We start from the raw sequence: 25,082 nt of genomic DNA on the forward strand, positions 1-25,082 counted from the left end.
GGGCTTCAGGAATGCCCGCCCCGCCCCTCTCGCAGCCCCTTCGCTGGGAGTGCTTTCGTCCTGGACTTCCAGCAAGGGGGCTGCAGTAGAGGCAGAGCAGGCGTTCCCGAAGCGCTCAGAGAAAGCGCTCTCGCAACCCCCTCGCTAACAGAGAGAGAGGAGGAGAGAGAAAGTAACTGATAAAGAGAGAGAGAGAGAGAAAGGGGGAGAGAGAGATAGCAAGAGAGAGAAGAGAAAGAAAGAGAGATAGAAAGAAAGAGTGAGTGAGAGAGAAAGCAATAGAACGAGAGAGAAAGAGAGAGAGAGTGTGAGCAAGAGGGGGAGAGGGATAGAAAGAGAGGGAGAGAGAAAGTGAGAAAAAGACAGAGAGAGCAAGAGGGGGAGAGAGAAAGAGAGAGAAATGACTCTTGATTTAAAGCATATGGTAAAAAGCACCCAAATAATAACAGGAAAAAAACCCCAGCCGTTTGTGTGTGTGTGTGTGTGTGTGTGTGTGAACTCTTGAAACATTTCCAATAGCTCACCTGTTATTGGAAATGGGAATTTTTTATTTTTTTTTATTTATTTATTTATTTATTTATTTATTTATACTACTGTGCCGCCCAGTCCCAAAGGGACTGTCGCTCACACTATACTTTTCCGCCCACACCGAAAAACAATTGGAACATTGCTCAGGAGACATCAGGTTCCTGGTACAGCCCGAATCCAAAAGGGCTAGCATGCTTCCTCTTGTCTCCCCTGTAGGGTCCCTCAAAGTTAGCGGAATGTATACACATCCAGGGGGGGGACTTACATAAATGGCTTCTTCCGGCTCGCTCTCCAAGATGGTTGGACGAACCGGAGATCCCAACTCCTCCCTTTTTGGGGGAGCAACCTCTACGGTTTCCTTTCCACTCGACCAGCATCTGGGGATTTTTTGATCCGTTGCTCTGACTTTTTCCCACCAATAGGTGTCACCCTCGGCACAGGCTTGGCCAAACACTCCGCCGCTCGGTGGCCCTCTTTCCCACATCGAAAGCAGGCTGTAGTCTTGGGCTTCTCTGGAAACCCCCGGGGCGCCTTCTTCAGGGCCTTCTCTCCCCTTGGGGGGAGTTTATCTCCCGTTGGCTTCTCAGGAGGTCTACTTCCACCTCTGCCGCCAACTCAACCATCTGCTGAGGTTTCTAGAGGTTGCTTTCTCTCTGCAGTGCTGGTAAACCTCCTCATCCAATCCATCCATGAAATATTCCATCAGGATATTCATCGGGTACGAGCTAACATAGGCCATCAGCTCCCTGAACTCCTGGATATATTCAGTAACTGATCTCCCTCCCTGTTTCAGGGTTTTCAGCTTGTTTCTAGCTTTCCTCTCAGCCTGGCGATCCTCAAAGCGCGCTCTGAGGGCGGTCATAAATTGATCAAAATTCCTAAGGACAGGGTCTCTCCTCTCATGCAATGACACTATCTAGTCCGTGGCTTTCGCGTCCAGCGCCCGGGTCACCACTCTCACCCGGGCTGGGTCATTTGGGAACTCATCCTCATAATCTTCCATATATTGGTTCACCTGGGCCAGGAAATACCTCAGCCCTCCCGGTGCTCCATCGTAACACTGGGTGAAGGGGGGGCGGTCGGGGCCTTACTGCTGTGGGCCTCCCCCCCTTTGTGGCATATGTCTTGGGATCAAAGGCCTCAGATCTCTGACTGGAGAGGGGCTTTGGGTGACTGCACTCTGCTGCTGTTCTCCCTGCCCCAAGGGCCCACCCATCTGGTCCTCCCCCCTTTCCTCCTCACTTAGGATGGCAGTTAAGGATTCCTGGCTTTTTTCCCCCCACCACCGACAGGACTTCCTTAATTCCTGACATCAGCTCCACCAGCAAGCTCCCTTCCTGGCTGACCACCCATGTTTCTTGCGATGGGTCACATTAGCATTAGAATCCCTCATTAATTCTCCAAGGAGAGCACTTACGCCTACCCTGGTCAACCATCTGACCATTGTGGGGCACGTCTGGCTGGTTCGTCTTTGCCCCGTTCATCTCCGTCGAGATCCGATGTTCCCTCTTTCACCAGGGTTTTTGAGGGCAATATCCTCCTCGGAAGAATCTCCCTCACTTTCATGTTGAGACATCTTTGCCAGTCCCTTGTAGCGTACTTCTCCAAGAATGACTGTTTTTTTCAAAAATGAAAAATTCAAAAGTGAATTTATCAAAATCAGAACTTGAAGCATCGAAAGAAAAGCAAAGTCTGAGGAAAAATGGTGTGTTAGACACATATCCAAACCCCTTTTTCACCCCCTGTTGGGCATTTGCCCAATCTCCATTGTCCAGATGCATCAGGTGGCACATGTTGTTCCTCCCGTACTCTTCAGGAATTTTCCATCTAACGGTCTCCTGGCACTTGGGAAATCGAAACTTAACTCTCCTCCTGCACACTTCCCCCCCCCATGATCTCTACGCCTCCCCGTCTCTATGACAACCAAGCAAAAGAATGCAGCAGCATAGCGAAGGTTGACAATGGATCACCAAATCAAACGCAGCCGGCAGAGACAAAGAGGTAAAAGGGTGGGAATTTTAAATAAACTAAGGAACAAGGGAATTTAAAAAAACAGCTCCCTTCCATGTTCCTTACCAATTTACGTTCACTTGCCAGCTAGATGGATGAAATACTGCTTTTAAATAGATGCAATTCTGATTTTCACAACGCATCTGCCCTATGCTTTACTGAAACCTGGCTAAATGAGGAAATTGATGATAATAGTATGCATTTACTGGGCTTCCAAATTTTTTGTGCAGATCGGAATGCAGAATTATCAGGGAGAAAATGGGAGGAGGCTTATGTATATATATCAACAACAGCTGGTCTCAGGACATCACCATTATACAAAAATTCTATGATGAAAACATGGAGTCTTTAATTATTAATTGCAAACCCTTTTATTCTTCTCGTGAGATTCATTCCTTCTTAATATCTGCAATTTACATCCCTTCGCAAGCATCTGTTAAAAAAGGCACTAAAAACCCTAGCTGATCAGATTACAGAGGCTGAAGCGAAATATCCTGATTTACTGGCCATTATTTTGGGAGATTTAAACAAGGCAAACTTAAGAGATGAGCTACCAAAACACTTTCAGCATGTAAATTGTCCCACCAGAGGCAATAATATCTTAGACCATTGCTATACAACTGTAAAAAATGCTTACCGGGCCTTAACAAGAGCAGCTGTGGGCCACTCTGATCACTGCATGATTCACCTTGTATCTGCTTACAAACAAAGATTTAAAGCCATTTCATTCTTCAACACTGTGACCAAATCAATTGACCAGAGAAACGCAGTGGACATAATATACTTAGACTTTAGCAAAGCATTCGACAAGGTGGACCACAACCTTCTACTCTCCAAAGTAAAGAAGAGTGGGATCGACAGTAACGCAACAAGATGGATTGAAAACTGGCTGACTAATCGCACCCAGCGAGTAGCCCTCAATGGGACTAAGTCCACATGGAAAGAGGTAGGCAGCGGGGTACCACAGGGATCAATCCTAGGCCCAGTACTCTTTAACATATTTATCAATGACCTAGATGAGGGAATAGAGGGGGAATTAATTAAATTCGCAGATGACACCAAGCTGGCAGGAGTGGCCAACACCCCAGAGGATAGGCACAGGATACAGAAAGATCTAGACAGACTTGTACAGTGGGCCGAAACAAACAAAATGAAGTTCAATGTAGAGAAGAGTAAAATCCTGCACCTAGGCAAAAAAAACCCAAAACATGCATACAAATTAGGCGAAACCACACTCACCATAAGTGACTGTGAAAGGGATCTTGGAGTCTTGGTGGATAACCAGCTAAACATGGGGCAGCAATGTGCAGCAGTGGCTAAAAAAGCCAACACAATCCTAAGCTGCATGAACAGGGGGATGCACTCCAAGACCAGAGAGGTAATAATACCATTCTATAAGGCCCTAGTCAGACCGCACCTGGAGTATTGCATCCAGTTCTGGTCACCACACTTCAAAAGAGATATAGAGACTCTGGAAAGGGTGCAGAAAAGAGCAACTAAAATGATAAGGGGACTAGAGACCAGGCCATGCGAGGAAAGGTTGCTGGAACTGGGCATGGATAGTCTAGTAAAAAGAAGGGCTAGGGGGGACATGATAGCTGTAGACAGGTACTTGAGGGTTGCCACGGAGGGGAGCGGGACACACTATTTTCCAGGGCACCAGAGGGCTGGACGAGGAACAACGGTTGGAAGCTTACCAAGGAAAGATTCAATCTGGAGATAAGGAAGAATTTCCTGACAGTGAGAGCGATCAACCAGTGGAACGGCCTGCTAGCGGAGGTTGTGAACTCCCCAACTTTGGACATTTTCAAGAGGAGATTGGACTGCCATTTGGCTGGGGTGCTGTAGGATTTCCTGCTCAAGCAGGGGGTTGGACTTGATGACCTGTAAGGTCCCTTTCAACTCTAATAATAAATAAAAAAATAAAATAAAAATAAAGCCACAAAACCAACAATTAAACCAGTGAGGACTTGGACTGATGAAGCAAAGTTAAAGCTACAGGCTTGCTTTGATTGCACAGACTGGAATATTTTTTAAAGACACCTCTGCAGACCTAGATGAACTCACAGATACTGTAACATCATATGTCAGCTTCTGTGGAGACCTATGTGTACCAACCAGGAACTTGTAAATATACAATAACAACAAACCTTGGTTCACAGCCAAACTCAAGCAGTTACGTCATTCCAAAGAGGAAGCCTACAGAAAAGGTGATAGAATGCTGTACAATTAGGCCAGAAATATATTAACAAGGGAGATCAGAGCAGCAAAAAGGAACTATTCTGAAAAGCTAAAGAATCAATTATCAACAAGTGAACCAGCAAACATGTGGAAAACTCTCAAAAACATCACTGGTTACAGCAAACCATCTTTCCAAGCTGAAGGAGATCAGCAATTGGCAGATGACCTGAATGTGTTCTACTGCAGGTTTGAAAAGAAACCACAACCACTTATCTGCACAACCTCCCTCCCAGACACACCAACAACAGCTAAATCTTCTACAACTGAACCCATCCCATTGGGTTTATAACCTCTAGTGATCACAGAAAAGGAAGTGAAAGATCTATTTCACAGACAGAAGCCTGGAAAAGCACCAGGCCCAGACAAGATAATTCCTTCTTGCTTAAAAGTCTGTGCTGACCAATTGACCCCCATCTTCACTCAAATCTTCAACAAATCACTAGAGTTGTGCTATGTTCCTTCCTGCTTCAAACACTCGACTATCATTCCAGTGCCGAAGAAGCCCTCCATCAAGGAACTGAATGACTACAGACCAGTTGCTCTAACATCTGTAGTTATGAAAACCTTTGAAAGGCTAGTGATGTTCCACTTGAAAACCATCACAGTGTCGGGATGGAGAGACCCCCTTACCTTAGACAAGGCGCTCAGCCCGTGAGGAGTGAGCCGGGAGCTTCCAGAGGTGAGGGATATTGAAGTACAGACAAAGCATGTTCGAATGAACAAGTTACTTTATTTAAAAGCATAAAATAATAATGTCATGAGAGACAAAAGATAGTACATCTGGTAGCTAAGCAAAGATGGACCGGAAAGTTTGAAAGTACAATGGACTCTGAATTAGAGACCGCCCTTCTTCTTCAGAAAGAGGGGATGTGAGCAAACAGGTTACATCACACAGGAGGAGATATCTTACTAGACAGAATTAACTCTCTAACTACTGGATGTTTCTCAATGTCGTTGGGGGCTGGCAATTTCCAGCGCGACACCCCTTCTTTGTCAGTCATCAGAGACAAGAGGGACATCAAGACATCAATTCACTTAAGGCACATTTTGTTGGTGAGGTATTCATGTTGATCAGCTGGCAATGGCTTATTCAGCAAGTCAGCGATCTGCTCAGTAGTAGCCACATACTGAAATTTCACGAAACCATCTTTCACCTTCTCTCGGATATTTTGATACCGGATGTGAATGTGCCGTGAACGAGCTCCAACAAATTCAGCTTCAGCAATGAATGCAACTGAAATATTATCCTCCATAATAACAATTGGTGTCATAGGACCTTTCCAAATACTATCAATGAGAGGAAAAAGAGACATTAATGCATTACAGCAATCAGAAACACATGCATATTCAGATTCAGTTGAAGAGCAAGAAATAAACTTCTGCTGCCTAACTTTCCAAAAGAAAGGACAACCATTTAAGAACATGATATAACCAGAAGTACTTTTTCGTGTTTCTGTGTCACTTGCCCAGTCAGCATCAGCATAACAAATCACTTCAGGGTACCCAACATGATCTGGCTCAAGGTACAGCTTTTTGCCTTTCGTGAGCTTCATGTATTTGAGCAGCTTCTTTATGCAAGACCAATGAAACGTGGTAGCCTTTCCAACGTATCTGGACAGTAGATTCACACTCAGTGAAATGTCAGGTCTCGTCCAGCTGCTGATGTACAATAGCGATCCAATCACTGACCGGTACAATGTTTTGTTCTCAAAATCAGGATACTCTTCTCGGGTTAACCTGTAAAAGTCAGTTTGCTTAGGAGAACGACAAGTATGCGCATCAGACATGTTACAATTTTGTAAAAGCTGGTCAACCTTACTTTCTTGTGAAAGAGAGAACCCCTTCTCAGTTTTCTCAAACTGAACACCTAGATAATCATTGATATGCCCTAGGCTTTTCAAGGTGAAATGTTTCTCAAGGCCCTTAGCAAAAGTTTGACTAGTGCTTTCATTGAGACCTACATAAACAATATCATCAACATAAACAAGAACAATTTCATAAGTCTTACCTTGCCCTTTTGTGAACACGCATCCATCAGATTCGGACTTAATAAAGCCCATTGAATTTAGCTTTTGGGATAATAATTTGTACCAGCAGAGGGCGCTCTGCTTGAGGCCGTATAAAGACTTGCTCAGAGACCAAACCTCTCCTTCTCGGTTCTGGAATCCAGGAGCACCCTTGACGTAGATCTCTTCATTCAGATCAGCGTTCAAATAGGCAGTCTCTACATCGAACTGAAAAACCTCTAAACCCAAAGCAATGGCAGTGATTAGGGCAATCTTGACACTTTCATTTCAAATGTAGGAAAAGAGTTTTTTTCCCCTTTATAAATGTTTATTCAGAATTTGTAGGTAAATAGTGAGCAGTCTGGTCCTTCCGCTAGAAAAATCCCAGCCCGGACTTCATTTTTCAACTTTCGGTAACCAAATGTTTCAAAAATGTTTCAAAAGAGGAAAAAAAAAATTTTCAACCAAATAATGTCATTTTGTAAATAATAAATCCTTTAATGTCTCATTCTAAAATCTTCTAGATCTCCTTGTTTGCAAAAATTTAACAGTTCAAAACAAGTGAAAGTGGTTAGAATAAGTTCCGGCTGTTAATTCGCGCCTGGATACAATGTTGTTTTAACAACTTTCTCTTTCGCCTTCGTTTAGACTCCGATTCAATTTTCTTGTTTTTTAAACTTCTTGTTTAGCATGGAACATAGAAAAGACTTTTACCTTAATTGTAGCTTCTTTGACAATATTCCTTTTTCGATTAGGGTTGTTCAGTTTCTCTGCTTTTTACTCTCTTGATGTTTCTTGCTTCCCACTGGTTAGGTGGGATCGCAATGGCCGTGTCCTCTTGGGAGAGGACCGGTGCTCCCTGCACCAGAGCTGCAGGATGAACCCTCTGTCCTGGAGCCTCGGCGATGGCTCCCCGGGCAGAGGGGAATCCCCTTTTCTAGGATCGAGCCATCCGGACTCGATCCGATCGCGCTGGGGCGACCTCTGGGAGGGTTGGAGGGGTCTCGAGGCAGAGCCCTGCCAAGAGACTCCGCTGCGATCCTCAGCGAAACCGGAAGTCTTTCCTCATTAGGTTTTTGTTTGACTTTATACACCCAGCGTGTGCCAATGACTTTCTTCTTGTTAGGAGGCTCCACCTTCTGGAACACATTAAGTTTCTTTAAACAGTCCAGTTCGTGTTCCATAGCCTCATGCCATTTTTCTTGTTCAGAGTCAGGCAAAAGTTTGATCTGGTGAAAATGATCAGGTGGAAGTGTAAGATTGTTACACATGAAAAGATAAGGAGAGTCAGATACTTGCTGTGCAAATCTCTTTGGAGGAGTTCCTTTGGTAGTTCTCTTGGAACGTCTGGGAACGCTGGCCCATCCTTCATCATCATCTCCGCCTTCAAGTTCATCACCAGAGGTTTCCTCGGCAACTGTCGAAGACTGTTCATTATCTGGAACATCAGGAATATCTGGCACAGATCCCTGGGCATCAGGACTCTGGACACTTTCCTTAGGAAAATAAACTGAAGTATCATTACTATGTATACTGGACCAATTTGTGTCTTCCTCAAATTTGGCTGAATTAGAAATATAAACTCTGTGATGAGAGTCAGCAAATTTGTGGTACTTGGAGACTTCATCAAAGCCGATGAATCTCATTCTTTCTGACACAGGACCTCCTTTTCTTCTCTGTTCAACTGGAATGTTAACAGTGGCATAACAACCAAAAATGTAAATATTTTGAATGTCAGGTTTCTTGCCATGGAGCAAGTAATAAGGAGTGTCTTGAATGACGCTACTCCATGTTCTGTTAACAATGTAATTAGCATACCTTAATGCTTCGCCCCAGTATGAAAAGTCCACGTTTGCATCCTCAATGAGACAACGAAACATTGTCTGCAGAATCCCGTTCCTGCGTTCGCACACACCATTCTGTTGTGGCGTCCCGGGTGATGAGGTCTGCTGGCGGATTCCATTCCTGGCCATCCATCCTTGGAACTGTTGCGACATAAATTCGCCTCCACGATCACTTTGAATCCGCTTGATCCAGACGTCGTGTTGGGTAAGTATCTCTGCAGCAAAGCCTTTAAAAGCCTCAAACGCCTCTGATTTTTGTTTTAAAAGAAAAACATAGCCAAATCGTGAGTAACTGTCAACTACAGTTAAGAAATAATTACGTTTACCAACAGTAGGCCGAAATGGACCGACAACGTCGGTATGGACCAATTCAAAGATGCGTGTACACAGCCGGACAGCAATCTTGGGGACTGGGGAGTGCCGGGATTTTGCAGAATTACAAATTTTACAATCTAGGTAAACCTTGCAAGCCCCATCAATTGTGAAACCATCAACATATTCAGACATCTTTGCTAAGACGGGGTAAGAAGCATGCCCCAAGCGACGATGCCATCTGTGAATGCACCTGGAATGAAAAGATTTGTTTGTTAACATATGTTTAACATTTTTAACAGCATTAGGAACCTCAGGGGTTTCATTGGTTTTAGGAACCTTTGAACTAGCGGTGGCACCAGGGTTTCTCTCTGGACCTGTGCATACGCCCTTTGGAACGCTTATACTTACACTACCTTTGCTGGCAGGTTTGGGTTGCAAATAAAAGACACCTTTGATGGGGATGGCAGTAGCAAGAAGTTTGCCATCCTTGATAATGTTGGTGTCAACAAGTTCATAGTTTATTACAACCTTCAATTCTTCTCTCAGGCAATATCCACTAAGGATGTTGTTCTTGGCAGTTGGAACGTAGAAAACATTTGAGATAAGGGAGTCCAGTTCTTTGACGAAGACTTTTCCTTTTCCTTCCACCTTGGAACGTAGATCACCAACTCCAAACACTTCCTTGACATCTGTCGGGTGTAGCTCACTGAAGGATTCCTTCCGGTACGCGATGTGTGCCGCTGCTCCGCTGTCTAGGGTCCATAACTCACGAATGTCGTAGAGTGGACTCTTGTCAGGAACAATGCTGAGGTGGATGGTACCAACATAAGTAGGTTTGTCATCTTTTGAGTCTTTGGGAGTTGACTTTGCAGCTCCAGAACTCTTTCCTCTGGATCCTTTCTTGTGTGCGCCTTTAGGCTGGGTTGGGTAAGGTGGATGATCAGTCTCGCCAGACTTCACACTTTGCACATCAGGAGATTTGCGGGTGTCATCCTTCTTAAAAGGTTTCTGGCGTGAGTACTTTGGAGTACTTGTTTTCTGCTGACCGCCCTTGGCCAAGTTAGATTTAAATGCTGCTGGCATAGGTCTAAGGCCAGTGTTCAGCAACTCTGCTTCTTCAGTTAGCATGTTACAGAGTCTCTGAGTAGATTTCTGGGCCATTGGGAGTATACTGAACTTGTAAATAACTTCCTTCCATTCAGGACCAAGGGAAGTTATAATAGCCGCATTTACTTGATTATCATCATAGCGATATCCTCTTTCTTCTAAATCTTTGTGCATTGTAAGGATTTTAGAAAGGTGAGGTGCAAGTTCGCCCCCTGTTGGAAGTTTAGTGTTATTAAACTTGGCTATCAGTATGTAATTGCCTTCATCTGATATTGGCCTAAACATGCCATCTATTGACTGCAATATCTGAGCAGAAGTAATGTCATGTGTGTCATATCTCTGTGACAACTGTGAGTCCATGCTCATAAGAATGAGTAGCTTGGCTTTTATGTCAGCTTCCCTTTCTTCTGCAGTCCAGTGCCTTACTGGGGGATTATGAACGATCCCATCTATGTCATGAGCCAGTAGGTGCAAATTTATTCTGTGAAGCCACTTCCGATAATTGTGTCCATTAGGTAACAGCACAAACTCACCTTTCAGAACAGAAGAGGTGATGGTCTGCCTTGTTGATGCAGTCAGCTGGACCGCTTGGAGTTGCTGGGGTTGAGCCCCAACCCCTCCTGACAAACCTTGTGGCTGTACCACCTGGGGAAGTTGTGCAGGCATCTGCGGAATAAAAACTGGAGGTCTCTGCGATGAAACAGAAGTACCTGAAACAAATGGAACTTTTCTTTGCATTTCAGCAGCCATATCTGCCTGGGAAAGTCCCTGTCTGGCTTCTGGCAATGGTTTTTCCTTTCGGACGTTCCATCCACTAGTGGCCGCTGTTGCGTAACTTGTAGCAGTGGGGGAAAGCCTCCCCCCTCCTCTGTAATCAACAGTTTCAAATTGCAAAGGGACCATTTTTTTTTCTTCGGGCTGGGTAGCCCTCCCTTCTTGGAAAGGAATGTGTTCTATGTTAGAGCTTGGCGGGAAGAAGTGTGTGACCACGGGAGGATTTACGATGTGCACATGCGTATCTTGGGGTGAGTGGGAGGAATGGATTCCTTCTGTCTCTCCCTTTGGAGAATGAGCATGCGAACTACCTCTCAGGGACATAACCTCCATCTTTTCTGTAAGAAGTTTAAGCTGAAGTTTCTTCAGAGATCGTAATTCAGTCCTGGCTTCATCAGCCTTTTTTAAATAACTGAAATAGATTTCTTGCTGCTCTATATTTTTCATTGTAGGAAGGTTATCTTTTGGGACATCCAAAAATCACTGGACAACCAGATAATTGCACATGTAGCTAGAAAGGTTATGTAAAAATTCATACAAAATACATTTCAAAAGGTGTTGTTTCTGGTCATGTGGTTGGTAAGAGTAAAGGTAACATTACGATAGGGATAGTATGCACCACAAAGTTTCTCTGAGTATATGGTGGAATATGCATACAAATCCAACATTCAATATAGTTTAACATCATAGATACATTTTAAATATTTGTGATAAAAGCATTTGTACTTCACAATCCTTGATAGCAACAACTAGACAAAATATGCATGGAAATTAAGATACAAAACATAATAGTAAAGGAATTAGCATTTAAACAAGCAACTTATAAAAAGTTATTCAGAGTTTTCTTCCAGGTCTTACTAGACAGAATTAACTCTCTAACTACTGGATGTTTCTCAATGTCGTTGGGGGCTGGCAATTTCCAGCGCGACACACAGATCCACTGTTAGACCCCCTGCAATTTGCATACCAAGCAAATAGATCAACAGATGATGCTGTTAATATGGCTCTACACTACATCCTTCAACATCTTGAATCTCCAGTGACCTACGCTAGGGTCCTCTTTGTAGACTTCAGTTCAGCATTCAATACCATTGTACCGGACATTCTCTTAACCAAACTCAATCAGCTAGCGGTACCTGAACACACTTGTAAGTGGATCACAAGCTTCCTAAAAGACAGGAAGCAGCAGGAAAAATTACATTAGATACATGTACAATTAGCACAGATGCCTCCCAAGGCTGTGTAGTCTCACCACTTCTCTTCTCTCTATACACTAATGACTACATCTCAAACGATCCATCTGTTAAACTACTGAAGTTTGCAGATGATACAACAGTGATCAGACTCATTCAAGACAATGATGAATCCACATACAGATGGGAAGTTGAACAACTATCCTTGTGGTACGACCAGAGCAATCTAGAACTGAACACACTCAAAACCGTAGAAATGGTGGTAGAGTTTAGGAGAAACCATTCTACCCTTCCACCTCTCACAATACTAGACAACACAGTATCAACAGTAGAGACCTTCAAATTTCTAGGTTCTATCATATCTCAAGACCTAAAATGGTCACCTAACATCAAAAACATCATCAAAAAAGCACAACAAAGAATGTTCTTTCTGCACTAGCTCAAACTGCCCAAGGAGCTGCTGATACAGTTCTAGAGAGGAATCATTGAGTCTGTCATCTGCACCTCTATAACTGTCTGGTTTGTTGCTGCAACCCAACAGGACCAACATAGACTTCAGAGGATAATCAGAACTGCAGAAAAAACAATTGCTGCCAACCTGCCTTCCATTAAGGATCTGTATACTGCACGAGTCAAAAAGAGGGTGGGGAAAATATTTACTGACCTCTCACATCCTGGACACAAACTGTTTCAACTCATACCCTCAAAACATCGCTACAGAGCACTGCACACCAAGACAACTAGACACAAGAACAGTTTTCCCCCGAACGCCATCACTCTACTATACAAATAATTCCCTCAACACTGTCAGACTTTCTACTAAATCTGCACTTCTATTCTACTAGTTTTTCTCATCATTCCTATCATCCTGTTCCTCCCACTTAGGACTGTATGACTGTAACTTGTTGCTTATATCCTAAGATTTTTTTATTAATATTGATTGTTTCTTCATTGCTTATTTGACCCCTATGACAATCATTAAGTGTTGTACCACATGATTCTTGACAAATGTATCTTTTTCTTTTATGTACGCTGAGAGCATATGCACCAAGACAAATTCCTTGTGTGTTCAATCACACTTGACCAATAAAATTCTATTCTATTCTATGTCAGTTGTCACTGAAATCCAGTGTAAAATATCCCTTACCCACAAGCCTCAGTTATTGAAAAATCTAAGAATAAATTGATGTAGTGAATATTTTTGGAATGGTTATATTTTTCATTAATATTGTTGAAGCAGTTTTTCACTTTTTGCTTACATTTATAAAATGCTAACTTTCAAATTTTTATTTTAGCTTACATCTAAGAATATACAGTGCATGAGGACACTACTTAGCTTGGCTCATTGTCATGGAGCCGTCCTTGGTACATCATGGCAACTTGTCTTGGCTACACTCCAGGTGAATTTTAAATTTTTCATAAAAATGGATGTATCATTTTCAGTGGTTGAGCAATGAAATTTCTCCTATGCTAAAAATCAGATCTATTCAATTTGCCAGACCGCTATTGTTATATGCCAAGCAGTGATGGGTTCCTACAGGAATGGTCAGGAACACAGTTCCGGTAGCAAAATTTGGAGCTCCACCCCAGAGCACCTATTTGCACTGAAAGATGTTGAAACAAAATGCATAAGTCACGGCCACAGTGTGGTAGTAGAAATTTTGGTAGCCCATCACTGATGCCAAGTCACCTTGACTTTGGGTATCCAAAGTCAAGGTGGATCATCCCACCATGCATGAAACCACATGTTCTAATCACCTATCAACAACGTGGATAGAATGCTTATAAAGAGCTACAATGATCTTTTTTAATTTTGTCTAAGCTTTTCAATTGTGATAAGAACATTATACACTTTGTAACAGAAGAATATATCTTAAAGTAAATATTTTATAAAGGTATTTTCAAACTTTAAATGGGTTTTTTATTTTTGTTTTTTTGGCATTTTAGCATCTTGTATGGATTCTTGGTTTGAAACCAGGCATTGGAGGTGCTTTAAAGCCTGGAAGGGCTGTAGAAGGACCTAGCACAGTAAGATATATACTGTATTACTTTATTGAATAGAACAGTGACCATATCATATGTTTTTACTATACATTTACCAAATTTTGCAATTATTTCTTTTAGGTTCTAACTACAGCTGTTATGACTGATTTGCCGATTATCTCCAACATTCTTTCCAGACTTTTTGAAAGTTCACAGTAAGAAAATGTCTTTGCAAAGAAATGTTGAAATATACAGTTCTAAAACTCTGTTTCTAACTATCTCTTTTTATCATTTTAACCACTTTTATTTGTTGCAAACAGCTCCACCTGGGAGTTCTTTTTTCTTATTCATTTTGAAATAGTTTTAATACTTGATTTCTATCCCCCATTCCTTCCCCACAGATATCTGGATGATGTTTCATTACATCATTTAATAAATGCACTTTGTTCATTGTCTCTGGAAGCCATGGATATGGCCTATGGAAATAATAAGGTACAATATGTTTAAATCTTGTATATAAATCAACCAAATTACTGTATTTTTCAAAGTATACGACACACCTTAGTTTTTGGGGAGGAAAATAGGGAAAAGAAACTGCTAACTAGATATTTATCTAATTAGCGTCCTTAGTCTGGTCAGCTTCAGCACATTATTTTATCCCCTGGTTAAGACACCATTTGTTCCATTAGTTCAATAATATGAGTTGAGTTTGCTTCAAAATTAAAAATTAGAAATACAACAATGTGAATGCAAAAGAGAATCTGTGCTTTGCATTCATTTGGCCATTGAAGCAATGTAATCACATAAAGGAAAGGGGTTTAGGGTCAATCTTTTGGGACATCCAAAAATCACTGGACAACCAGATAATTGCACATGTAGCTAGAAAGGTTATGTAAAAATTCATACAAAATACATTTCAAAAGGTGTTGTTTCTGGTCATGTGGTTGGTAAGAGTAAAGGTAACATTACGATAGGGATAGTATGCACCACAAAGTTTCTCTGAGTATATGGTGGAATATGCATACAAATCCAACATTCAATATAGTTTAACATCATAGATACATTTTAAATATTTGTGATAAAAGCATTTGTACTTCACAATCCTTGATAGCAACAACTAGACAAAATATGCATGGAAATTAAGATACAAAACATAATAGTAAAGGAATTAGCATTTAAACAAGCAACTTATAAAAAGTTATTCAGAGTTTTCTTCCAGGTCTTGTTTCTCCATCAGCTGTTTCGATTGATTAGATAGCACTTTGTCCCCAAGTCATTTTGTGAATTTTCAAAGGAGCCCAATTCCTGTCCTTCTGAGGATTTTGAAGAGTCAGGGAGAAGTTCAGCATCAGGTTTTGCAGCCTCCTTTGATGCTATGCCACCATTATGTATTTCACACAATGAACTGGAATCCAGCCAGACCTGAAGGAATTTAAGCACAACTGACCATGTTTTTATCCAGTAGAACTTGATAATAAACCAATGGTTTAAGTAATAGTTCTTGTTGCCTAAAATTAGGCTCATAAGCAATTAAATTTTTGAAAAGAAATATTAATTTAATTAAGAGTAAATAAAACTTTATTTAACCATGCTTTCTTGCTTGCCTGAGGGCATTTCGTCCTTTTTGTTTTTGTTTGTTTGAAGCAAGCTTTAGAGTCTGATTTCTTTTAAAACAATAGCTATGGTTGACAAAAATCAGCAAAAGAATGGATATAATAGGCTTGGGCCATTATAAGTCTTTAAGGTTGAAGGTTAAACTCATTAACTGCAAAGGTGCAGATATAATGATTCCCGATTAGCAGCTTCACCTCTTTGAGGTGTGGCCCATGTGTAATTTAAAAATTTATCCACAATAACATGGAAATATTTCCACGGGGCAAAGGAAAACATTGGGTGACATCCATTTGCCATAAATCATAAAATTGTAAAAAAATTATTCTTGAAGGTTTAACACTAGAATGAGAAATATTGGAATAGAGTCCAAATATTAGAAAGAAAAATTGAATAGATTCTAATTTTTTTCTTACTAGGAGTAACACATGAAAAATATGAAAAATGTCAAACATATTTAATCTTGTATATAATATTAGCAGTGAGATTTACTTCTGTAAAACATGGAGAAGTAAAAATATGCTAATTGAAGAACACCTGATAGAAAAATAATGTCTTATCCAAAAATGGATAAATTAACAATGAAAATAAAACATAAAGATAAATTAGAATATTACAAATGTTAAAATAGGTTTTGCTGTTGGTTGAGAAAGAGAAAAAAAAGCATAAATACATAGTCAACCAAAATAAATTGTATCCAAAAGAAAAGAGGATCAATTAAAAATGTAACAAGAGAGATACTTAAGTAAAATTCTTTAGCAACAATGATAATATAGATAAATCTCTATAAAAATTAAAAATGTCACATATTGTCCAATGCTTCTTATGCTTTTCGTAGAGAAATATAATACTTTTAGCATAAAAAAATGATGGCTTTAAATTTAACTCAGTAAAGAGTAACTACAAGATAAAACATCAATTAATACAATCCACATGGAAGTCTGGTAAGATAAGGCTTCCTGGAGAGATTTGTTTAAGTGAGGGGAAAAAAAGTTGATAGGATTTACCATCCACTGCTGTAAAACTTTTCTTGGGTTTTCTCATCTTGCCTCTTCATTGTAGCTAATTCTGGTTTCATACCTAACTCTATGATAGCTGTTCTCCATTCAGAAGTAACTTTTTCTTTAGTAAACTGAATTAATGCAATTTGTGCTTTTTGATTATCAGTTTGTGGCTTTAAACCGTCTTGCAAGCGATTAATGAAATGAGTGGATATTTCTTTAAACATCTCTCGTTTGTTTGAAAAAACTTCTGCCTTGCTGGCAGAAAGAACTTTCTCCCCTGCACTGTTCGGAGAGTCCAATGTGGGTTATTCTTCAGCCTCATTGGCAGGGACTGAGTTAAAAATTAACATATTTATTATGTCCCGCCCACCTCTGCCTCCCCAGGTTCAGTCTTAAAAACTCAGTCACAGTGTAGGGACTATGAGTTTTCTTCTCTCGAAAGAGAGGATGTTTTTCTTGGTTTTTTCTAACTAATGTCTTTTTTTCCTTTTCTCCACAGGAGGAAGACTTCCAGCAACGAGAGCCACTGCCCTCCGGGGTATATTGCTCTCCAACTCTTCAATCCCTGAGAGGCCACTGCTCTCCAGAGTATTGCCTTGAGGACAGGGATCACTGGATTGGGGTCCCTGACATCCACGATCAGAACCCCCCCCCCCCCCGCCTCCCCCCTTCTTTCTCGAACCATTATCCAGCGCAACGATACCCCCAGTATCGGTACTTACCGATCAAAGGGGATGGCAGCTTTTAGGCATTTTCCCAAAGGGGGAAAATCAGCTGTTTGGCGGTCTCATTTGTTTTGCGGCCAGAAGCATTACCGATTGAAACGTCAAGGAGGAATTCAAGCGGCAAATCAGCTGTTTGGCGGTCCTGTTCTAAGCGGCCAGCAAAATTGCCGATGGAATCTGCAAGGAGAGAATCAGCAGACGGGGGGGGGGGGGGGGACAGGATCGCTGCCCGCCCGAAATTGCACCCGCCATTTTGAGACAGGGTCATAGCCTCCTGGGCTCCCTCAGACCGCTTTTCAAACTGGGATTTTTCCCGCCTGACATCACGACTGCCATGTTGGGGGATATGACGAGGCAGAGTGAGTAGGCTATTTTCAGCTCTCCTCACGGTCGCCATCTTGGAAGGGGACGTCACCAAGGCAACCGAAGCCTGAATGGGCCTCTGCCTAACACTTAACCACTCACAGACTAGGGATTTTGATGACATGTTATATAGGGGACATGAGATCCCCATTTCGCCATTTGCATTGCATTGAGCAGCAGCCTTCTCTCGCTATACTGTGAGTGTTACCTGCAATTATGTCTCAACCACCTCAGATCAGCCCCAGCACCGCTGCGGTTTCTTCAAAGAATAAAAGTAAGGATAAGGGGCCCAGCTCAAAATCCAAGGGGAAGAGCTCTCAGACCTCCACTGCCCTAAAGGAGGCTGAGAAGAAAATAAAAGTCCTTGAGGCCCAACTGGAAATGTCCAAACCAAGACAAGGGCCTAACCCTTCAGCCATGGTTATTCCACCTACTCAGCAAAGCCCTTCGGGCCCACCTGCCTTTCCATCAGTTTCCTTTGAGGGACCTGCTTTAACCGGTGTTGGGGATCTGTCACCTGACCGCCCTTTAAGCGCTCCCCCACCATTTGAGGGGTTACACAGGTCAGAATGGATCAGACCTTCTTCCCAACCTCAACCTGCAGCAGCCACATTTACTCCAACTGCAGCAGGACTCAGGGGGCCCGCAGATAACTGGCAAACCATGTCACCATCATTACAAGACATGATAGCTTCAGCATACTCGCAGGGCATAGCAGTTGGTGCTCAACAGCGCCAATCCCCCTGCCACCTCGTCCCAGCAGACAGGATCTATGGGCAGCCCCTACATCTGTTCCCTCCTTGAATGAATCCCTTCATGCGGAACAGGAGTTGAGAGAGACACTCACAGATCCAGAGGATGAGCTATCAGAGGATGAAACCAATTTACCTGAACAGCCAGCACTTGCAGGACTGTTTAAAGCATCTCTTTATAGAGTTCTGCTGAACAAGGCAAAGGCCACACTGACTTTGACAAGTTCTCAAAAAGTAGCTGGCCAGGAGGTGGGGATCTTACCCGCAGCCAGACTCATTAATGAGCCCCAAAGGGAATCTGAACATATCCCCTCTGCACCTATATTTGCAGAGAATATAAAAAGACCCTGGCAACAACCAGCAGCAGCTCTGGGCCCTTCAGCATTAGACAAGAAATGTTATTCTTTCGATCCAGAGGTAGAGGACTTACTCCAGTATCCCTCTGTGGATACTCCGGTCACATCATTAATATCCAACGCCCTAGTTCCATCGGACATGGCAGATGGCTTGAGGCCTGACGACAGGAAGGCTGAAAATCTGATTCGGAAAATGCATCAACTTTCCGCCTGGTCCTTGAGAGCAGCAATGGCTGCATCTTTCTTCAATAGGGCCTCAATACTTTGGCTTCAGGACATCCTCCCTAGGCTTGGCCCTGAGGACACTCGCCTCCGCCAGGACATTAACAAACTGATCGCCTCCACTGAGTTCTCCGCGGATGCCACCTTAGCAGCTGCAAGGTTTTCATCCCGAGCGATGGCGACCAATCTTTCTACTCGACGTCTACTATGGCTCCGTTCGTGGCAGGCAGACGCGAAATCAAAGTGGCGTCTGGCAACCGCTCCTTATCAGGGCTCTAAGCTCTTTGGAGAATCATTAGATTTGGTCCTGATCGAGGACAAAGATAAAAAGAAGGTGCTACCAAGATCAGCGAGGAGACAGGACAGGCGGGCAGCGCCTTATTTCCGAAGGCAGTCCTTTCGGTCCGAAAGGTCCGCAGCCGTGGCTACAGGCACTGCTGCCTATGGACAAGGCTCCTACACCCAGCCATCGTTCAGGTCAGACAGAACCAGTTATAGGGACAGAAACCATCAGTTCCAGCAATCCCGCAGATCCTTTCGGGGTGGGAACAGAGGAGGGTATCGCAAACAGAAATGACTCCATCAGCGAAACGCCCATAGGTGGACGCCTACAGTTCTTCATAGAATCCTGGGCAGCTATCTCCACCGACACATGGGCACTAGACACCGTGTCACACGGCCTACGGCTAAACTTTTTACAGATCCCTCCGGACAGATTTTTACAATGCCCAATACTGTTACAACCACAAAAACGGTCCTTGCTTGCCCTGGAGGTCCAACATCTTTTGGACATCGGAGCAATAGAACCGGTGCCAATACGACAGCAGGGACAGGGGTTCTACTCCATTGTATTTGTGATTCCCAAGACATCCGGCGGTTGTCGCCTGATTCTAAACCTCAAGCAGCTGAACATTTACATCCGCTACCAACGGTTCAAAATGCATTCCCTGCACACAATCCTGGCATCCATTCGGCATCAGGACTGGATAACCTCCATCGACCTCAAGGAGGCGTATTTACATGTACCGGTCCATCCACAGCATCGATGTTTTCTGCGCTTTTGCATCCAGGACCAACATTTCCAATACAGAGCCATGCCCTTCGGACTTTCTTCGGCCCCCAGGGCTTTCACCAAGCTCTTGGATGTGTTGACAGCCAATCTCAGGACAAAATCCATACACCTCCTTGCCTATCTAGACGACATAATCATCTTGTCCAGCAGTCCACAACAAGCCAGACAGGACCTAACACAGACAATACAGTCTCTAGAGAACTGCGGCTTCACAATCAACTACGACAAGAGTCACCTACGACCAACCAGACAGCTACTACATCTCGGCACTATGATAGACTCAACAGCTGGTATCGTTTACCTGTCATCAGAGAGGCAACTGAAAGTGAGAACAATGATAGCTTCCATTCAGCGCCACAGCAAGGTTCCCTTAGCCTTTCTATCCCAACTGCTGGGAGTATTCATTTCATGCATCAACATTGTCCCTTGGGCTCGTCTACACGCCCGCCCGCTTCAGTGGCTCCTTCTCCCTTTTCAGAGAGCACGACTGAGCCACTCCAAACGCAAGGTGCACCTCACAATGCCTGTTCGTTGCTCTCTGCCTTGGTGGACATCTCCAGCACTAACCAGAGGCACCCCCTTCCTTCATCATCGGGATGTGACTATTACCACGGACACGAGTCTCTCCGGCTGGGGGGCACATTGCGGATCCCAAGTTGCCCAGGGCCTCTGGTCAACAGACGACCTGAGGGACCCCAACATAAACCTACTAGAGTTGAGAGCAGTCTTCAGAGCACTACACTCCTTTGCAGACAGGATAGAAGGACAACACGTCCTTATTTTGATGGACAACGTGGCCACAAGGGCCCATATAAATCATCAGGGAGGCACAAGGTCGGGCCGCTTGATGGAGGAAGCTCATTCCTTGATGTCGTGGGCAGAAACGCATCTGACCTCGATCCAAGCAGAACACATCTCGGGATCGGACAACACTCAGGTGGACTGGTTGAGCCGCACAACGATCAACCCAGGAAAATGGTCTCTGAACCCAGAGGTCTTCCAGGACATTGTACGTCGCTATGGAGAACCAGTGGTGGATTTGTTTGCCACACACCGCAACAACCAGGTGCCCCGGTTCTATTCCCGGTTTCCATCCCCGGGAGCCGACCGAGTCAATGCACTACTCTCACCATGGCCGAGGGGACTGCTCTATGCCTTCCCTCCAATTTGCCTAATACCCAGAGTAGTCTCCAAGATACTCTCAGAGCAGGCGGAGGTGATCCTAGTCGCTCTATTTTGGCCCAGGAGACCATGGTTCGCGGACCTGATGGACCTCTCAACCTCCCCCCCCCATGGAGGATCCCATGCAGCAGGCTCTCCCTCACGCAGGGGTCGATAGTGCACCCAGATCCTCAGTGGTGGAGACTTGCCGTGTGGCAATTGAAGGGGACCGCTTGAGGAGGGAACATCTGTCGGAAAGAGTCATTCATACCATCCAATCGGCTCGACACCCATCGACAACTCACATTTATCAAGCAACCTGGGCAGCGTACTGTAGGTTCTGCAGAACTCAAGGTATCCCGCCTCGCTCATCCTCCGTTCTTCACCTCCTGGACTTCCTGCAGAGGGGGTTGGATGAGGGGTTAACCCCCAACACTCTACGCAGGCAAGTGGCAGCGATAGCCACAGTCTTAAGACCAGACCCCCTCTGCCCAATTTCTCATCACCCATGGATAAAAGACTTTCTCCGGGGAGCCTCAAATCTTTCCCCACCAGTCATCCACCGTTTCCCATCTTGGGATTTGACATTGGTCTTACAGGCCCTTACAGGACCACCATTTGAACCACTAAGAGAAATCACACTTCGCCTTTTATCAGTCAAGGTGGCCTTTTTAGTGGCCATTACGCCAGCACGCAGAGTATCGGAGCTGGCAGTGTTGTCAATCCGTCAGGACCTCTGCGTGTTCCATCCGGATCGAGTTACTCTTTGATTGGATCCCAGTTTCCTAACTAAGATCAACACTAGGTTCCATAGGGCCCAGGACATAGTCCTGCCTGTACCCATGGCTCTCATCCGTCAGAATTACGCTGGCATAAAGTAGATGTTCGCAGAGCACTAAAAATATACGTTCGACGTACAAGCTCCTTCAGGAAATCGGAAGCACTATTTGTCTCCTTCCTTCCAGGATCCATGGGCAACAAGGTGTCCGCCAAGACAATCAGTAGATGGATTCGGTCTTGCATCGTAGAAGCATATAAGACACATGCTACACCCTTACCAAAGGCGGTCACAGCACACTCTACCAGAAGCGCAGCCACCACAGCTGCCTGGACCACGCAGGCTCCAATTGAGGACATTTGTCGGGCCGCAACCTGGTCGGCCCCCACGACTTTCATAAGACACTAGCGCATAGATGCCTTCACGTCAGCAGAAGCAGTCTTTGGTCGAAGAGTGCTGCAACGGGTTTGTGTTCCGGCACCTGTGGTCCAGCCTATCCTGCCCTAGTTTGGTTGCTTGGGTATATCCCACATTGGACTCTCCGAACAGTGCAGGGGAGAAAGACCGTTGAACTTACCTGAACGGTCTTCTCGCTGCACTGTGAGGAGTGTCCAAACCCTCCCGGCTTATTGGCCCAGGGGTTCAGTTATGCTTTGACAGTTTATCTTCTTAGATTAATAAAGATTGTTACTTTCACTATTCCTTCGTTTTTATTGACTGAACCTGGGGAGGCAGAGGTGGGCGGGACATAATAAATATGTTAATTTTTAACTCAGTCCCTGCCAATGAGGCTGAAGAATAACTCACATTGGACTCTCCTCACAGTGCAGCGAGAAGACCGTTCAGGTAAGTTCAATGGTCTTTCTGAAATTCCTTAAGGTTAAAGGTACTTTCAGAAGATACTTGCAAATTTTATGTATTTTTTACATTTACATTAACTGTATCAATGGATATTTGAGCATTTTCTTGATCAAGATCAAAACCCTGATCTTTTTCTAATTTTTCCTCTTGCATTTTTTGAATCAGACCAGTATTTTTTACCATTGGAGAAGATTCGTGTGATGGTATTTGCAAATGAAAAAAAGAGGAAGGTTTATGCTGGTTTTTTCTCCTGTGAGATTTGCTTCTGTGAGAGTTGCTTTTGGCTGTTTCTCTTTAAATCCTGTGCAAACTGCATTCACTTCTGAATTAAAATTGGTTTGCATATTTTGGGAGCTAGATTCTACCGACAAATTGATAGCAGGCAAAGTTAGCTGAAATGGGGGGGGGGATTCGTTTCTCTCGGGAATTAAAGAGAGCAATTGAGACGGTGCCTTGAGTTTTTGTCTCTCCATGCTTTCTATAGCTTTCGTGCATAACAATAGATGCTGCATAGATGTGCTTGTATGTGTGTAAAGGTCTATTTCTATTCTAATCCAATCTTTGAGGTTCATAGTTCCGCTATGAATACCAAACAGAATGATAGGAAATTTCTGCCGCCAAATCTTCTAATTCAGTGAAATTTACTTCTGTCTCATTTCCCTTCATGATGAAAGAAACATTTCCCAATATTTTGGACAGCTGTTTTGCATAATTCTTTTGCTCAGCTGACAGTCCATTTTCCATTACCCACCTGATTGTAGAAGCAAAAAACTTTTTTTTTTTTTTTTGCTGAAAGGTGCACCTGAAGTCTTCTTCCAAGACAGATGGATATGGGATGTTCAGGGATCACATCGGGCCGGTCACCAGATATTGTCAATTAAGGGGCAGGAAGGCATCATGGCATCATGTGGGAAGGCACTTCTACAAGACAAAGCCTGGTCCTTCCTTTTATTATCATTCAGTACTATTAGTCATCAAGTTTCATCTCATTGGGTATTAGAGAACACTTTTACAGAATCCCATTGGTCAGTTGATGCATGGGTGGCCTCATGTTTTCCTCGTGGATGATTCATGTTATTCATTGCCTACATGCAGCTTTTGGGGTATCTCTTCTCTCCAGATTTGATCAAGGAGGAAGTAGGTTTTTTAAGAAAGGTGGTATTTATGGAATGTCATGTCTGGTGCCTACAGAATATCACATCCGCCTTATCGTGGTTTGCTAATGATAGACTAGATGCTATTCTGTCTCCACAGTACCATGGCTTACACTATTCTGATCTTTGTAAGTGTAGGTATATAACAGCATCTGAACATTTTTTCAAGGTCTTCATGACTACTTTACTAAGTGCTAGTCCATTATGTATATCTTGACTGTTTGTTTTTTATGTTGGTGGTGGATACCAAAAGGCTGGAGCTGTTTACCACTTCAGCATCTTCATTGTCAGTTTTAAGGCTTTTGTTGTACATGTCCAGATATATACAGTATAAGCAGAGAAATGCAGGAGGCCCAGATAAGATATCAGAATCTATTATGGCAATTTAATGAACCAGATAAATGAATGAAGATATGTTTGTATAAAACAATAGTTTACTCTTCAGTGAAAAATACCTTCAGTTTTCTATATACAGGAATTTTACATTAGCTACATTCAGCTTACTTAGTAGATATTCAACTAATTCAGGTTACAAGTAGATACAAAACCAATCCAGATGTTAGCGAACCAAAGCGGCATTCCGAGAAATAAAACAATTCCATGCTTGTGCTTCTCACCGGGTAGGATTTATTAACAGCCATGTCTGGATTCTACTGGGATCATTCCAACTCTGAGTCCCTTAGATTACATCCGGGTCAAAACCCCATCTCACATCCCCATATCCACAAGTGCAGTCATGAGGGCCAATCCTAAGCAGGATTCCTGATTCCTTCCTGTGTTTGTTACTATGACATCTGGAGAAAGGAATGTGTGGTGGCATCTCTCTCTCACTCACTCCCAAGCTGTGTCAGGCCCACCTTTGACTTCACATAATGACTTTGGGCCTGACACCAGGTTTCTAGTAGATACTAAACCTATCCAGGTTTCTTCGTATCACTATCTCAGTTCTACTCAATATCTAACTCATGCTCGAACTGTTCTAGCCACCATCCACTGCAAACAACCACCAACAAGGCCAACAA

At 43.3% G+C, this 25,082-nt stretch overlaps 1 protein-coding gene across 6 annotated transcripts in view; it reads left to right on the forward strand.

The window, feature by feature from the left end:
• Positions 1-25,082, forward strand: part of MON2 (MON2 homolog, regulator of endosome-to-Golgi trafficking) — a 331,402-nt gene that overhangs the window by 153,239 nt on the left and 153,081 nt on the right. For all 6 annotated transcript variants that reach the window (XM_070755596.1, XM_070755593.1, XM_070755594.1 and 3 more), the window contains 4 exons: positions 13,314-13,418; positions 13,966-14,046; positions 14,143-14,216; positions 14,403-14,493. In XM_070755596.1, the coding sequence (XP_070611697.1) occupies positions 13,314-13,418; positions 13,966-14,046; positions 14,143-14,216; positions 14,403-14,493 (351 nt within the window). The remainder of the gene's footprint in view (positions 1-13,313; positions 13,419-13,965; positions 14,047-14,142; positions 14,217-14,402; positions 14,494-25,082) is intronic.

This window comes from Erythrolamprus reginae, chromosome 6, assembly GCF_031021105.1.
Source record: "Erythrolamprus reginae isolate rEryReg1 chromosome 6, rEryReg1.hap1, whole genome shotgun sequence".
NCBI classification, from domain to species: Eukaryota; Metazoa; Chordata; class Lepidosauria; order Squamata; family Dipsadidae; genus Erythrolamprus; species Erythrolamprus reginae.